Source organism: Babylonia areolata, chromosome 33 (genome assembly GCF_041734735.1).
Source record: "Babylonia areolata isolate BAREFJ2019XMU chromosome 33, ASM4173473v1, whole genome shotgun sequence".
In the NCBI taxonomy this organism is placed as follows: domain Eukaryota; kingdom Metazoa; phylum Mollusca; class Gastropoda; order Neogastropoda; family Buccinidae; genus Babylonia; species Babylonia areolata.
The window spans coordinates 14,333,985-14,349,839 of record NC_134908.1 but is presented as its reverse complement, the minus strand read 5'-3'; the positions used below and the strand labels follow the sequence as shown (position 1 = coordinate 14,349,839).

The 15,855-nt window shown below is 42.5% G+C and overlaps 1 protein-coding gene across 2 annotated transcripts in view; it reads right to left on the bottom strand.

The window, feature by feature from the left end:
• The window catches only part of LOC143276783 (uncharacterized), a 19,407-nt gene extending 8,332 nt beyond the window's left edge, over positions 1-11,075 (bottom strand). For both annotated transcript variants that reach the window (XM_076581430.1, XM_076581431.1), the window contains exons 1-8: positions 10,989-11,075; positions 10,495-10,654; positions 8,570-9,042; positions 6,340-6,893; positions 5,570-5,712; positions 4,192-4,355; positions 2,597-2,707; positions 198-395 (exon numbers count right to left, since the gene is read on the bottom strand). In XM_076581430.1, coding sequence (XP_076437545.1) covers positions 198-395; positions 2,597-2,707; positions 4,192-4,355; positions 5,570-5,712; positions 6,340-6,893; positions 8,570-9,042; positions 10,495-10,649 — 1,798 coding nt within the window. In that variant the 5' untranslated portion in view covers positions 10,650-10,654; positions 10,989-11,075. The remainder of the gene's footprint in view (positions 1-197; positions 396-2,596; positions 2,708-4,191; positions 4,356-5,569; positions 5,713-6,339; positions 6,894-8,569; positions 9,043-10,494; positions 10,655-10,988) is intronic.
• Between the last annotated feature and the right edge of the window lie 4,780 nt (positions 11,076-15,855).

Genomic DNA, 15,855 nt, shown 5'->3' with positions numbered 1-15,855 from the left:
CAAATAAACAAACAAGCCGCAGTGAACCAATCCCATCACTGTAAATGAAAGAGTAAATGAATAAACGAACAAATCAACTAGAAATAACCAATGGCACCAAGGAATCCACCACTCCCTGTAAATAAAAGAGTGAATGACCAAACAAATGACCAAACAAGCCACAACGAACTGATCCCAGCAAGAAATGCAGCACTCACTGATGTTGCAGTATTTCTCTGTGGCGGCCATCTCCTGCCGACACTGCCAGAGGATTCCGGCAGCAGAGTGCCGGAAGGTGAAGGGCTGGGAGGTGTCCTTGCTGGCGGCGATGATGCTGTCCAGCAGTTCCTCCTGCCTCATGATCTCCTTCACGTTGTCCTTGTCGAAACTCAGCACCCACAGCGCCTCCATGCACCCTGCAGCAACATGGCATAGGGGTGTGGGGGCACTGAGACTTAATTCTTTTCTTTTTTTTTTAAAAATCTATATATTTGTGTGTGTTTTTTGTTTTTTTTGCTGCCCCACCATCTGCACTGTTTCAGTGGCACAAGACGGGCAAAACAGCTGAGTAGTTAAAGCGTTGGACTTTCAATCTGAGGGTCCCGGGTTTGAATCTCGGTAATGGCGCCTGGTGGGTAAAGGGTGGAGATTTTTTCTGATCCCCCAGGTCAAAGCATTACATACCTGCTTGTGCCTGAACCCCCATTGTGTGTATATGCAAGCAGAAGATCAAATACACATGTTAACGATCCTATAATCCATGTCAGCGTTCGGTGGGTTAGGGAAACAAGAACATACCCAGCATGCAACCCCCCAAAACAAAGTATGGCTGCCTACATGGCGGGGTCACAACGGTCATACATGTAAAAACCTACTTGTGTACATACGAGTGAATGTGGGAGTTGCAGCCACAAGCAAAGAAGAGATTTCATGTACCCACTGGGAGGTATTGACTGATTTTTTTTTTGCTGCCCCACCATCTGCACCATTTCAGTGGCATTACTCACTTGCCGCTCATTCCAAGTCCACTGTACACAACCAAACCTGCCTTCGTCTGTCACAGTCCCAGCATCAGCAGTCCACAGGGAACTATTGATGTCAGGTCATCAGGAGGCCACACACCAGAGGAGACCCTGCACTGTTGCTGATTTACTCTGGCGGTGTTCAGTAGCGTCTGTTCTGATTTACTGTACATAGGACACCACCTACTAAGCACCCTACTGATGACAATAATGGCTTAACTGCGGTGCAAGGTTTAGTGAAAGTCCCAGCCAGAGTGTAGGCTGCCACCACATCCCTCCAACGACAGTCCCCCATGAATATACCAACAACCAAGACGCATTCAAACATTACACACTTGCATCTTTCATATATACCATACACAGTGATGTAAAAAATAAACAAAAACTCCACTCAAACAAATACACATCAACAAGCCATATTTTTCTAGCAATAGATCAAATTCTTTCCCCTGCCAACAGACAAAATTCAATCGATAAGAAACATACACTGAAGAGATAAAGGATTTAAGTTTTAACATTCTTTTTTAAAATCATAAATAATCAAGTGGTATTTCACAGAGTTTGTGCAGGTTCTGAAGTATTTTGGTAAACATTTTTGTCTGATGCTGTCAAAAAATGGGAATAAGAACATATAGAGAAACTCACCAGTAACATCACTTGTAGAACATGTATCACATATTCTTTCATTTCTCTGAAATTTGTTGAAACACTGTTGACTTAAGGTAGAGCATTCTTGGTTGTTCTAAACCTCACGAACTCAATTACGTTGTTCTAAACTTCACAAACTCAGCTACACAATTATTTGGTAACATTGTAAGATAAGCACATTAACCACAATGTGGTTTAACCTGTTCATTCCTGGGGATTCAGCCTCAGCAAGCTTCCATGCCATACTGAATATGGAAAATCCCAGAAAATACACTGTTGTTTCCCCTGGACACATCCAGAAAAACTGTGGAAGTTAGTTCCCTTTCCTTGTGGTTTATGCATACATAGAAATGTTAGGACCATTTTAATGAGACAAATTTTGATGCCAGAGCAATGCTAGGGCACACAGCTCAATGAGTTAAACAACCTGCAGGTAACAGATATGGCATTATTTTCAACATGCCAATACCAATTTTGCAAAAGCTAATCTTTAAAATGTCGCTTAACTTTCTCTTTAAACCATGTCTGGTCACAAATGGGACTGGAAATTTAGGTTGGTTTTATCTAAGCTCAATGAAAGGTGAAGCACAAATGACCACATATGAAACTGAAAAAAAACTTTTTTGTTGTTGTTGTTGTAAAATAAGCATGCACATGTGCATTCATGGAAGTGTACACACACACACACACACACACACACACACACACACACACATACTCCATGACCCTTGTGAAATAAAACTTTGTTTGATTTTGTTTCATTTCATACACAGACACAGACACAGACACACACACACACACACTCCACTACCCTCGCGAAATAAAACTTTGTTTTGTTTCATTTAACACACACTCACACACACATACACACAGACACATACACACAAACACACACACAAACACACACACACAAATGCCTGTGTAGACCAGGTAAATAAGTGTCTCACCCATCTTCTCATCCTCAAAGGATGACTTGACCCCTTCACTCAGCAGTGGCAATGCACCCTGCTCCACCAGCAGCCTTTTGTTGGCATCATTGCGAGCCAGACGCCTCACCGCTGAAAAGACAACAACAACAACAACAAAAATTATATCATACATCATACCCCTGTCAACAGAGGAGGATGGTTAAAATGCACAATTATTCTCTCTGAACCTGATCACATACATTCTTGATGCACACTACGTGGTAAACGTTTGGCCAACGATGAACATTCATACAGTTTTAGACACTGTCAAATACTTTCTTCAATATTTCTTACCCCTGACCTGTACATTGGATTTCATGCATAAGTCAGGCATCTGCTCTGCTCCTGTTTTTTCTTCTTCTTCTTCTTCTTCTTCTTTTTTTTTTTTTTTTTTTTTTTTTGCTAATAAGATAGATGTACTGTAGTATATATGGATCAGTCTGCATGCTTTGATACTTCTTTGAAAACTGAACCTAACTCAGTCATTTTTTCAGGTATCCAAAGTGACAGTTCCTTACAGCAATGCTTCAGATGCTAGAGCTTAGTGGAGTCATGGCCTGGCAGTAATGCATCCACCTAGGAAACAAGATAATCTGAACATGTAGGGTCAAATTCCACACTCTCCACAATTTTCTCAACCTCCAACTTGAGTGGTGGTCTGGGTACTAATCATCCAAATGAGATGGTAAACCAAGCTCCTGTATATAGCATGTACTTAGAGCATGTAAAAGAACCCATGACAATAAGAGAGCTGTTGCTGGCAAAATTCTGCAGAAAGATCAACTTAAATACTGAAACAAATACACTGGCTCACAGAATTTTTTTTTAAAGGGTAGTGCTGCACTGTAGAGACACACTCTTCCATCGGAGAGCAGACTACATTTCACACACAGAAATATGTTGTGACAAAAAGGTAATCATATAACAATACAATACAGTACAATGTGATATAGTACATACAATACAATACAATACACATACACATACAAATGCCTGAGTGGACCTGCTGACAGGTGCAATAGCCAAGTGGTTAAAGCGTTGGACTTTCAATCTGAGGGTCCCAGGTTCAAATCTGAGTAACAGCACCTGGTGGTAATGGGTGGAGATTTTTCCAATCTCCCAGGTCAACATTATGTGCAGACCTGCTAGTGCCTGAACCCCCTTCATGTGCATACGCACACAGAAGATCAAATAAGCACATTAAAGATCCTGTAATCCATGTCAGCATCTGTTAGTTTTTGGAAACAAGAACACTTCCACCATGCACACCTCTGAAAATAGAGTATGGCTGCCTATATGGTGGGGTGAATAAACAAAATGGTCGAACACATGAAATATTACATGTCTGTCTGAGTGTGTATGTGTGCATGTCTGAAACCTGATCGAATGACACAGGAATGGAATGATCAGCTCACAATAACAGCCATCAGTCAGCTCTACCCAGGTAGGCATCCTGTTTTGCAAATGACCCCTGTGTTTGTAAAGCACTCAGAGCTTGGTCTCCGACCAAGGACAGGCACTATGTAAGTATCCATTATCATCAATACAATATTATCAAAGCAACTGTAACTGACCTCTGACGAGTTCAGTGACGCTCCAGCCATAACACCTGTGGTCTTTAGCCTTCAGGGCGTTCTCCAGACGCTTGAGCAGAAACCTGGCCAGCTTTGGGGAAGTGGACAGCTTGTCTGCCTCCTCCTCTGTCACGATGTCCGCCAGACTAGCATAGGCGCTCAGTCTGGTCAAACACACACACAACGCATTTATCAATGTTCGGTTTGTGCAGTTTATTTCATGCTGGAAAGAAAACACAACTTAATTTAAGTCTATTCACAAAACCTGGAAAGGGTGTATAAATTTCAGTTCCATCTGAAGCATAATTGTCTTTTTGTTGAAATTTGATTTGTTGCAAATCATTATCATTAATGTATGTGTGTGTGTGCGTGCATGGATCTGTATGCGCGTGTGCATGTGTATGCTTGTGTGTGTGTGTGTGTGTGTGTGTGTGTGTGTGTGTGTGTGTGTGTGTGGTTGTTGTGCTTGTTTCAGTGACATTGTTAGACTGAAGTTGTGATTGTATCCTCCACACCCCAAAGAGGCAAAAGGATTTAATTTCTTTGAATCTATGGGAGACATAGCTGTTGCACTGAGTTCATGTCTTCTTCACCTGTCCGTTGCCTGTATTCACTCAAAGAATTTTGTTTTAATTATGTACTGATTTGTGTTTAGGAAGGGGCAGTGATGGACAACACTGATTTTGGGGGAGTGGGGAGAAATGGTGTGTGTGTGTGTGTGTGTGTGTGTGTGTTTGTGTGGTGTGTGTGTGTGTGTGTGTGTGTGTGTGTGTGTGTGTACTGTGGTGTGTGTGTGTGTGTGTGTGTGTCTGTGTGTGTGTCTGTGTGTGTCTGTCTGTGTGTGTGTCTGTGTGTGTCTGTGTGTGTGTCTGTGTGTGTGTGTGTGTGTGTCTGTGTGTGTCTGTCTGTGTGTTTGTCTGTGTGTCTGTGTCTGTGTGTGTCTGTGTCTGTGTGTCTCTGTGTGTGTCTGTGTGTGTGTGTGTACATATATATGTAAATATATGTGTGTGCACATAGGGAGGGGGATGCACAGTCGACTGCGTGACATGGAGAGGTACCCTGAACTGACACCTCCTGACTGGGGAAGAACAGCGCTCAGTGCAGCGGAAAACAAATGAGCATGCACAAAGGAGTGCAGCCCAGAAACAACACACGTGACCTTTGCAACAGAGACTGTCCCTCCCACATCGGTCTGCACAGCCACAAGTGACACTGCTCTGGCCAGGCAGGCAGCCACAATGATAGCTACACTGCATCATCCACCGTCAGCCTTGACCAAAGGCCAGAATGATAGCTACACTGCATCCTCCATGGTCAGCCTTGACCAAAGGAGGCCCGACAGCTCAGAAAAACACACTTATGAACAGAACCAACTTACTTGTAAATGTCATTGTGGGATTCCAGGTATGGCAGAAGGACACTGGTAGCGTCCAGTTCTCTCAGGCGTGCACCATTGTCGTCTCTCATGGACACATTGTGCATGACTGACAGGCAGGTCTTCAACACAGCTTCTAAAGTGCTCTGTTCACACAACAAACAAGTCAAGTGCTTGGTCTGCACTTCACAAAAATACTGAGCATGCCTCACAAGTGATGAATACAAATGTACACACACACACATCTATGTATCTGTCTATCTCTCTCTCTCTCTCTCTCTCACTCTGTATATATATATATATATATATAGAGAGAGAGAGAGAGAGAGAGAGAGAGAGAGAGATCCGATAAACATCTTTTTCTGTTTTCAATGCTGTACACAAAATTACCATGACGTTCAATACATATTTTCAAACGCATTCACTGACTTTTCACTTTCATATCATGTTTTTGTACATCAACTGATAAAGCGTTATCAACAGAGGGGCTGAAGAATAATTCTTTTCTTACCTCTGAACATAATTTGCAGAAAGGTGCAAGAAACATGGGAATTAAATATGTTAAACATCATGAACAGCATCATCAAAGTGAAGAGAAGTCCTTGCATGTGAATTAAAAAACAAAACAACAACAAAATGTCAACATGGAGATTCAAGCCTAATCATTGCAATCTGACAGATAAATGGTAAGAGGCAAGAAACAAAAACATGACAACAGAGAAAAAAAAAAGAAAGAAAAAAAAAGTCCAAAGCAATCAGCAGAATGTCAGTACCTCCAACTCCTTGGCCAAGTGAGGCTGTGACCACTCTCTCAGCCATTTCAGCAGCTCCTGCAAGAAACTGGGGTGATCCCGTAAAGAGTATGTCACCTCATCACTACAGTCCGAGTAGTTCATCAGTGTCGATAAAGACACCCGCGCCACACTCCTATGATTCTTCGCCACGGCCGTGTCTTCTGCCAGAAGCTGACCGGATTGTGAGATGTCCACTACAGTGTCAGACAACAACTTGACTGTTCCGGATGACAGCATCACGTCTGCCACCTGCAGCCGGCTCTTTCTGATGAACGACAGTGGCAGGTTTTTGAAGAAGTAGGTTTTGTAGACACGGCCCAGGTGAAGCGAGAACTCTTTGAGGTAAAGCGGGGCATCTGGGGACTTGACAGGGACTGTCTTTGTTCTGCTGACCACCTCCAGACATTTCTGGACCTTGGCGTCGGCTTTTTGTTGCCATTCTTCCGTTGTTCTCTTGGCCATGCCCTTGACTGACTCCACAACACTCTCCGTGCTGACATTGTCCTCAGACATTACCTCTGGCTCTGAAACACCTGTTGGCACAGTGCTATAAATGTCTGATCAACACAATGCTCATAGTCTGATCAACACAGTACTCAGTGTGTCTGATCTACACAGTGCAAAAATGTCTATCTACATAGTGCTTTGAGTGTCTGATCCACAAAGATAAAACACAATATCCATTACTGTATTCTAAAACATCTATCCAAACAGTGCTTTGAGTGTCTGATCCACAATAATAAAAACACAATATCCATTACTGAATTATGAAACATCGATCCATACAGTGCTTTCAGTGTCAGATCAACAATGATAAAACACAATATCCATTACTGAATTATGAAACATCTATCCATACTGTGCTTTCAGCGTCTGATCCATGATGTCAAAACACAATATCATTACAAAATTCTGAAACATCTATCCATACAGTGCTTTCAGCGTCTGATCCATGATGTTAAAACACAATATCATTATTAAATTCTGAAACATCTATCCATACAGTGCTTTCAGTGTCTGATCCATGATGTTAAAACACAATATCATTATTAAATTCTGAAACATCTAACCATACAGTGCTTTCAGTGTCTGATCCATGATGTTAAAACACAATATCATTATTAAATTCTGAAACATCTAACCATACAGTGCTTTCAGCGTCTGATCCATGATGTCAAAACACAATATCATTACTAAATTCTGAAACATCTATCCATACAGTGCTTTCAGTGTCTGATCCACAAGGATTATCATCAATGCCTGTAAAAAGAGAAAATGGATGACCAAAAAAGAAGAAAAAAACCCCATCTAATAACATGTGCATGTTCTCGTTCATAACAAAGTTTTCATCTCCTCTAGAAAATACAAACAGACTGAATGCTGTTTTATTATCAATTTTGCAACTGACATGATCAGACTTGGAAGGGGAAGGGGAGGGGGCAGGCAGAGTGGTAGTACTTTTCCTGTTCAATGATTATCACAATTGTTGTTCTTCTTCTTCCTGTTGCAAGGTCAGACTGCAATAACAGATTTTGCCTAAACATCTTTGAGTAATAAAGTTTTATGAGTCTGGAGTCTTTTGGTCAAGGTAACAAATTATTCAAATAGGTCAGCATCTCTTCCCCAGCATTAAATGCAAACTAATTGCAAACCAAATACAGAAAACAAAACATGTAGCACAACAGCATCTCTTTGTGGGAAAATGGCAAAAGAAGGTAAAGAACAAGATTTATCACTAAACAAACAATAAAACTTCAGTAGTGGTGGACAGGCAATAACAAGTTTTGTCTAGAAAAGTGACAATGTTGCTACAGCTGCACAAAATGATACACACTTACTGTCTAGATAACAACAGATGTTGCCACAGCTGCACAAAATGCCACACACTTACTGTCTAGATGACAACAGATGTTGCCACAGCTGCACAAAATGCCACACACTTACTATCTAGATAACAACAGATGTTGCCACAGCTGCACAAAATGCCACACACTTACTGTCTAGATAACAACAGATGTTGCCACAGCTGCACAAAATGCCACACACTTACTGTCGAGATAACAACAGATGTTGCCACAGCTGCACAAAATGCCACACACTTACTGTCGAGATAACAACAGATGTTGCCACAGCTGCACAAAATGCCACACACTTACTGTTGAGATAACAACAGATGTTGCCACAGCTGCACAAAATGCCACACACTTACTGTCGAGAGAAGGAACAGATGTTGCTGCAGCAGTGCAGGCCAGTTCTTCATGCCTGTTTTCTTTTGTTACAACTTTCTTCTGTGGCGGAGACACCATTCTCAAGACAGTCTCAACAGATTTCTCTTCTGCTGTGCAGCATAGTTCCTCCTTAGGCTGCACTGCCACTCTCACTGGTTCCAATTTCACTGGTTCCAACTTGTGTTCCACCTTCACTGGTTCCACCTTCACTGGTTCCAACTTCACTGGCACTGGCTTTCTGGCCTCCAGCAAAGGCTCCAGCTCTCTGACTTTCTGCTTTGTCTCTCGGGATTCTCCAACAGGTTTCATTTTTGGTTCCAGCTGTCTTGTTTCAGTTGCCATCACTTTCCCTGTGTCCCTTTGGACTGGCACCAGTGACAGTTGTGATCTTTTGGAAGAGGATGAGGGGCTGTGCTGGGTTGCCAGAGGGTCCTTGGATCGAGTCTCTTGAGGGCTGCATTTGAAGGAGGAAAAAAGTTAAGAGGCTGAATAAAGTCATGCACATGATGATTGGTGTGTGTGTGTGTGTGTGTGTGTGTGTGTGTAAGTGTGTGTGTGTGTGTGTGTCTGTCTGTCTGTGTGTCTGTGTGTGTGTCTGTATGTCTGTGTGTGTCTCTGTGTGTGCGCATATGTGTGTGTGTGTGTGTGCAATTTCTACTGGCTGGATGTTGGCTTGCTTTTTTGTTTTTGTTTTTTATTTTGATTTTTTTTCTTGGCTTTTTTTTCTTTGTCTTAAGAGCTATTCTGACACCACCCATCCATCACCACATTCTACTGCAGTCCCAGTGCCAACAGTTTACAAGGAGTTATCAAAGTCAGGTCCCAAAGAGGCCACCCACCTACGAAGATCCTGCATTGCCACTGAGTCACTGAGCTGGTGATCAGTAATGCTTGGTCTAAGTCACCAAACATTGACTGCTGAACCCTCTACAACTGACAATACTGCTAAGTGTAGAGCCAGAGTATGACAATACTGCCTGTGTAGAGAAAGACTGCATTGAGACTGCCATAGTGTTCCTCCAAGACAGTTTCCATGAACTTCCAGACAGTGAAGACCCTGACACAAACTCACCAAGAGACATGGGAATGGAAGGGGAGGGGGGTTGGGAATGAGTGGGTCTGGGGGGAGGGGGGGATTCAAACCTAGTTCACCATTAGACAAGGCATGAAGGGTCATGATTAAGGTAAGTTTTTCTTTATCTCATGATGATGCTTGAGGATGAAGGTGATCACAATCTGCTATGGAGATGTATTCAGTTTTCTATCATGTACTCTATCATGCTTCCTCACAGTCATAGTCATATATATCATAAAATATCCTTCTTTTTTTTTTTCCAGTTTTGCAGTGTGTATCTGGAAATTTAGCAACACTCTAAAAAAAAAAAAAAAAAAAAAAGTGTCAATGAAGTGGTTGTTAGTTAACTGTTGAATTTGTGGTGAAGGGATGGGGTGGAAAGCTGGCTGGGGTCAAAGCGCTCAAACAGTGCAATACCTGTGACGGGGTTTGAACATCAAAACTGTCAGTCATTTCAGTATGACATTGACAACTTCACCATGGTGGCTGGCCATCATCAATGTTATCATGATATAAAACCATAATAAGAAATAGCAAATGAACAGATATATGATGAAAGGAGCATGCTCAAAACTTAAGTGCAAGTACACACACACACACACACACAGACAAACACTCCACCATGAACTCTCTCTCTCTCTCTCACTCTCTCTCTCTCACAGGCACACACACACACACTTTAGACTAAAGGTTTTTGTAATGTTATGTATAACGAACTGGATTTATACACCAGTGTCTTATTAACCTTAAGGTTTTGTGACAATATAAAATGCTGTTCTATTCTATTCTACACACACACACACACACACAACAGCAAACCCATGCAACTACCTTTGTGTAGAGGCTGGTAAATGGGGCAGTTTACTGTGAGTTTCCTTAGTACTGGTCATGGTAGCTACTGGCGTTGTCCTGTGTCTCTTGACAAACCCTATCAACTGTGAAGGAGGCAGCTTGTTTGGCTTGGGCTTAGCAGCAGAGCTCTGCATCTTACCTGGGAGGAGGAACATCATAATTACCATCATCAACATCATCAACATAAATCGTCTTCTTTCTTTTCCTTTTTCCTCACACTCTGCACTAGTTTCTTCACTACATCAGCACACACACACACACACACACACACACACACACACACACACACACATCTTTCATACCAACTACTGAAAAATCATTGATGTGTGACGGTATTTTGAGTGTAAACACTGGTCTAGATTCTGCTATAACTGGGTGTACACACTGAAACAGCCAAGTAAAAATGGAGAAAGGAAGTAAAAGAAGCCGTACATATCTGTAGTCACAGTTTCACGCAAACACACAACACTTACCCGTGCAGATTATTGATTAAATCACTACAACACACTAATTTTGTTTTCAATCTTCTCTTCAGTGCTCCTTAGAAACGGATGTCGGCCACTGGGTAGGGGAGGGTACTCTTAATGACCAGTTTGCTTCGGCAAGACACCGCATTTTCACAAATGCCGATGATATGAATACTCGGTTCATACTAACCACGTACGACTTTTGTGGGTACGAACAAATGCGTAAGTCTCTTTTAACGAGCGTGCATGCACGTTTTCTTTCCGTCCGTCCGTTCATGGGACATAACTTTTCAGGGTTCAATATTCTGAGATTGCATTATTTTGCCTTGATAAACACTGAAACATCTTGAACTTCAAGAAGCGTACCACTGCGGTTCATACTCGTCCATGTATTTTTGACAAATTTGATATTAACCATGTCAATCGAGACCTTACTGCGGCAGCCAAAGAATTGTTTGCTGAGTGAATGTGTGTGTGTGTGTGTGTGTGTGTGTGTGTGTGTGTGTGTGTGTGCGTGCGTGCGCGCGCGCGCGCGCGTGTGTGTAAAGGGGGCGGAGTAGAGGGGCAGGAGAAATGGGTGCTTTCATTGGGTGGACGAGGAAAGGGTACAGGAAAATGACTTTATACAGTAGTGTTGGTCAGTTTGTGTGTATGCACACACACTCCCAAACACATGTAGTAGTTGTAGTAGCAGTAGCAGCAGTAAGAGAAGTACCAGCAACAATAGCAACGGTAGTGGTAGTAGTAGCCTAAGTGGTTGTAGAAAAAAAAATGTTCCTCACTGGTTTGTTGTCGTTTTCATCGGGCGCAATAGCCATTGAGAATGGTTAAAGTATCAGACCTTCAATCTGAGGGTCCCGAGTTCGAATCTTGGTGGCGCCTGGTCGGTAAAGGGTGGAGATTTTTCCAATCTCCATGGTCAACATATGTGCAGACCTGCCAGTGCCTGAACCCCCTTCGTGTGTATATGCAATCAGAAGATCAAATATGCACATTAAAGATCCTGCCGCATTTGGTGGATTATGTAAACAAGAACATATCCAGCATGCTTACCCCCAAAAACGTAGTATGGTTGTCTACATGGTGGGGAAAATTAACAAAATGGTCATACATGTAAAATGTTAATTGTTACATGTCTGTCTGAGTGTGTATATGTGCGTGCCTGAAATCTTATTGAATGACACAGGAAACGAATGATGAGCGCACAATGGCAGCCATCTGTCGGCTCTACCCAGGTAAGCAGCCTGTTGTGTAAATGATCCCGTGTTTGTAAAGCGCTTAGAGCTTGGTCTCCGACTGAGAATAGACGCTATATACGTATCCATATCAATCAATCATCACTATCATTATTTTATTTGACGTCCAGGTTCATGCAGGGACTAGAGAGAGAGGTTGTGATGGACGGCATAAAAGAAATGAAGCACTTAACGGATGAAGTGCATTTCTAGCCATGGAGAGCATGTCACTGCAGTGCGGCGCCATTCACTTTTTCAGTTGTTTTTTTTCTGTCTGGAAGTGTATCTGATTTAGTATCAAAGTCAATTATTTCTATAGATATAGCCAGGAACAAATATTGTTGCCATGGGTTCTTTTATGTGCATGCAGCTACACATGGGACTTCAGTTTAATGTCTCATCCGAATGACTAGCATCCAGACCACCACTCAAAGTCTAGAGGAGGGGGAAAAAATGTGGTCGAGAGTCGGATTCAATCCAGCACACTGAGATTCTCCCACTTCCTGGGCAGACACATTACTGTTAGGCCACCACTGCACATAGATGTCCCACACCCCTCCCAGCTCAACCAATCAACGGCCACAATGGCTTGCATTGGGACCTCCCCCTTGGAACACCAGAAGAACAGCAAGGACTTCCCCCTTGGAACACCATAACAACCAGGACTTCCCCCTTGGAAAACCAGAAGAACATCAAGGACTTCTCCCTTGGAACACCAGAAGAACAGCAAGGACTTCCCTCTTGGAACACCAGAAGAACAGCAAGGACTTCCCCCTTGGAACACCAGAACAGCAAGGACTCCCCCCTTGGAACACCAGAAGAACAACCTGGACTTCCCCCTTGGAACACCAGAAGAACAACCTGGACTTCCCCCTTGGAACACCAGAAGAACAACCTGGACTTCCCCCTTGGAACACCAGAAGAACAACCTGGACTTCCCCCTTAGAACACCAGAAGAACAACCTGGACTTCCCCCTTGGAACACCAGAAGAACAACCTGGACTCCCCCCTTAGAACACCAGAAGAACAACCTGGACTTCCCCCTTGGAACACCAGAAGAACAACCTGGACTCCCCCCTTGGAACACCAGAAGAACAACCTGGACTTCCCCCTTGGAACACCAGAAGAACAGCAAGGACTTCCCCCTTGGAACGCCAGAAGAACAGCAAGGACTTCCCCCTTGGAACACCAGAACAGCAAGGACTCCCCCCTTGGAACACCAGAAGAACAACCTGGACTTCCCCCTTGGAATGCCAGAACAGCCAGGACTTCCCCCTTGGAATGACAGAAGAACAACCCGGACTTCCCCCTTGGAATGCCAGAACAGCCAGGACTTCCCCCTTGGAATGCCAGAAGAACAACCCAGACTTCCCCCTTGGAACATCAGAAGAACCTGGACTTCCCCCTTGGAACGCCAGAACAACCCAGGCTTCCCCCTTGGAACGCCAAAAGAACAACCCAGACTTCCCCCTTGGAATGCCAGAAGAACAACCTGGACGTCCCCCATGGAATGCCAGAACAGCCAGGACTTCCCCCTTGGAACGCCAGAAGAACTAGGACTTCACCCTTGGAATGCCAGAAGAACAGCCAGGACCTCACACCCAGACAGAACTTCAACCCTCTTCAGACAGCCAGTGCTCCCAAGACAACCACAGACGGACATCCAGGATGCACCCCATCAAACAACACAACCTTCACCAAGGCAAGATCTTGAACAAGACTCGAAGGGCTTTGTGCCGATAGGTCGTTAACCTTAACTCTACTTCTGGCTTCTAAGACTGATCTTCTTGACTCAGTGGAGGGACAATGCCTCAGGAAGCTGTGGTGGTGGCTGAGTCCAGAGGATGCCTGGTATGGCAATGACAATGCACTGGCCAGTATGTATACTTATATAAATAAATGAGAGACCTAGAGCTGTGGAGGATGGTTTGTCTCAGGGAGGGGGATGAGAGGTGGGGGTGGGAGGAGGGGTGTATGTTTGAGAGAGTCAAGGGGTGAGGTGTGAAAGGTACTTTAAGGTCTCTGCTTGAGGTTGCCCAGATTATGTATAAATTATCAGTGTATGTGTGTATATGTAAATGTGTGTGCGGGGGTGAGAGAAAGAGAGAGTGGTGTGTATATGTGTGTGTGTGTGTGTGTGTGCATGGGTGAGTGTGTATGTGTGTGTGTGTATGCATGTGTGTGTGTGTGTGTGTGTGTGTGTGTTGATAAATAATCAACTTACTTTGGTCCTTATGTGAGTTGGACAGCCTGATGAAGCCCAAGTACAGGGCGAATCTTAATTCAGGAACAAAATGAACTCTTTGGAGAACATGACCTGATGTTTTGTTCTTTCAAATACAAATATATAATAATACTTGAATGAAACATACTGCAGACAAAAACAAGTTATAGACAATAGAGGCAAGGCCTTCAAGGCTCACTTGTGATACACTTTAAAAAAAATCCAAGCTTTTTATGTATTGAGTATAATTTCAAAATCTAATGTTTAAGATGAGAAAGATCAGTTTAAAGCAAATTAAGTCCCCTAGCATTAATTACAGAGTAATTTCCTTTTTTTACTATCTGCACCGAAACGTTAGCAAAATAAATAAAACTTCCATGCTTAGCAAAAGAAGTTCCTGTTTGAACAAAAAATGATAATAATGACTGCTCTTGTCAGAATATCAGATCAAAGTGCCAAGTTTAGAGAATACAAAAAATATAAATATAACAGTAAATGCAGTTTGCATATAATTAGGCTTCATTTTTTATTTTTTTGTGCCCATCCCAGACGTGCAATATTGTTTTAAACAAGATGACTGGAAAGAACTGAATTTTTCCTATTTTTATGCCTAATTTGGTGTCAACTGACAAAGTATTTGCAGAGAAAATGTCAATGTTAAAGTTTACCACGGACACACAGACACACACAGACAACCAAACATCGGGTTAAAACATAGACTCACTTTGTTTACACAAGCGAGTCAAAAAGCACTTCATACATTACACGATGGGACACCAAACCTCAATGTTATTCCATGTACTAAGTGGGAATATTAACGTGGTTTTCAGCAAATGCTGAATAACCCAAAGAGAAAGAGAGACCACCGAAAGCAATAAACCACGTTTTGTTAGAGATTAAATATTGATTCGTGTGTGTGTGAGTGTGTATGTGCATGTGCATGTGTGTGTGCACGCATATGTGTGAGTGCGTAAATGTGTGTGTGTGTGTGTGTGTGTGTGTACATGCTTGCATGTGTTTGTGAAACTTTTAACACTGGCATTTTCTCAGTAATCGCAAACAGCAGAGGGTCCAACTTTTGCATAACAGTGGGGTTTTTTTTTTGTTTTTTTTTTCAGCCACACCTTTATGAAGATATACATAAGCAGAAACAATAAAATCCTTGGTAAATTTTTCCACAATATGTTCAATAATCAGGAAACATATCCTCTTAGAACCAGCTATGATTTCAACTTACCACTGTGTTGAAACAAAACAAAACAAACAAACAAACAAAAAACAAATAGTATATCATAATGATTATGTGCCTGTTAAAAGTTGTTCACATAGCATGCTGGTATCAAAATTAATGAAAACAAAACATTGCATAAAAATATTACAGCAAGCACAATCTTTTAAATAATGCAAATTCCCA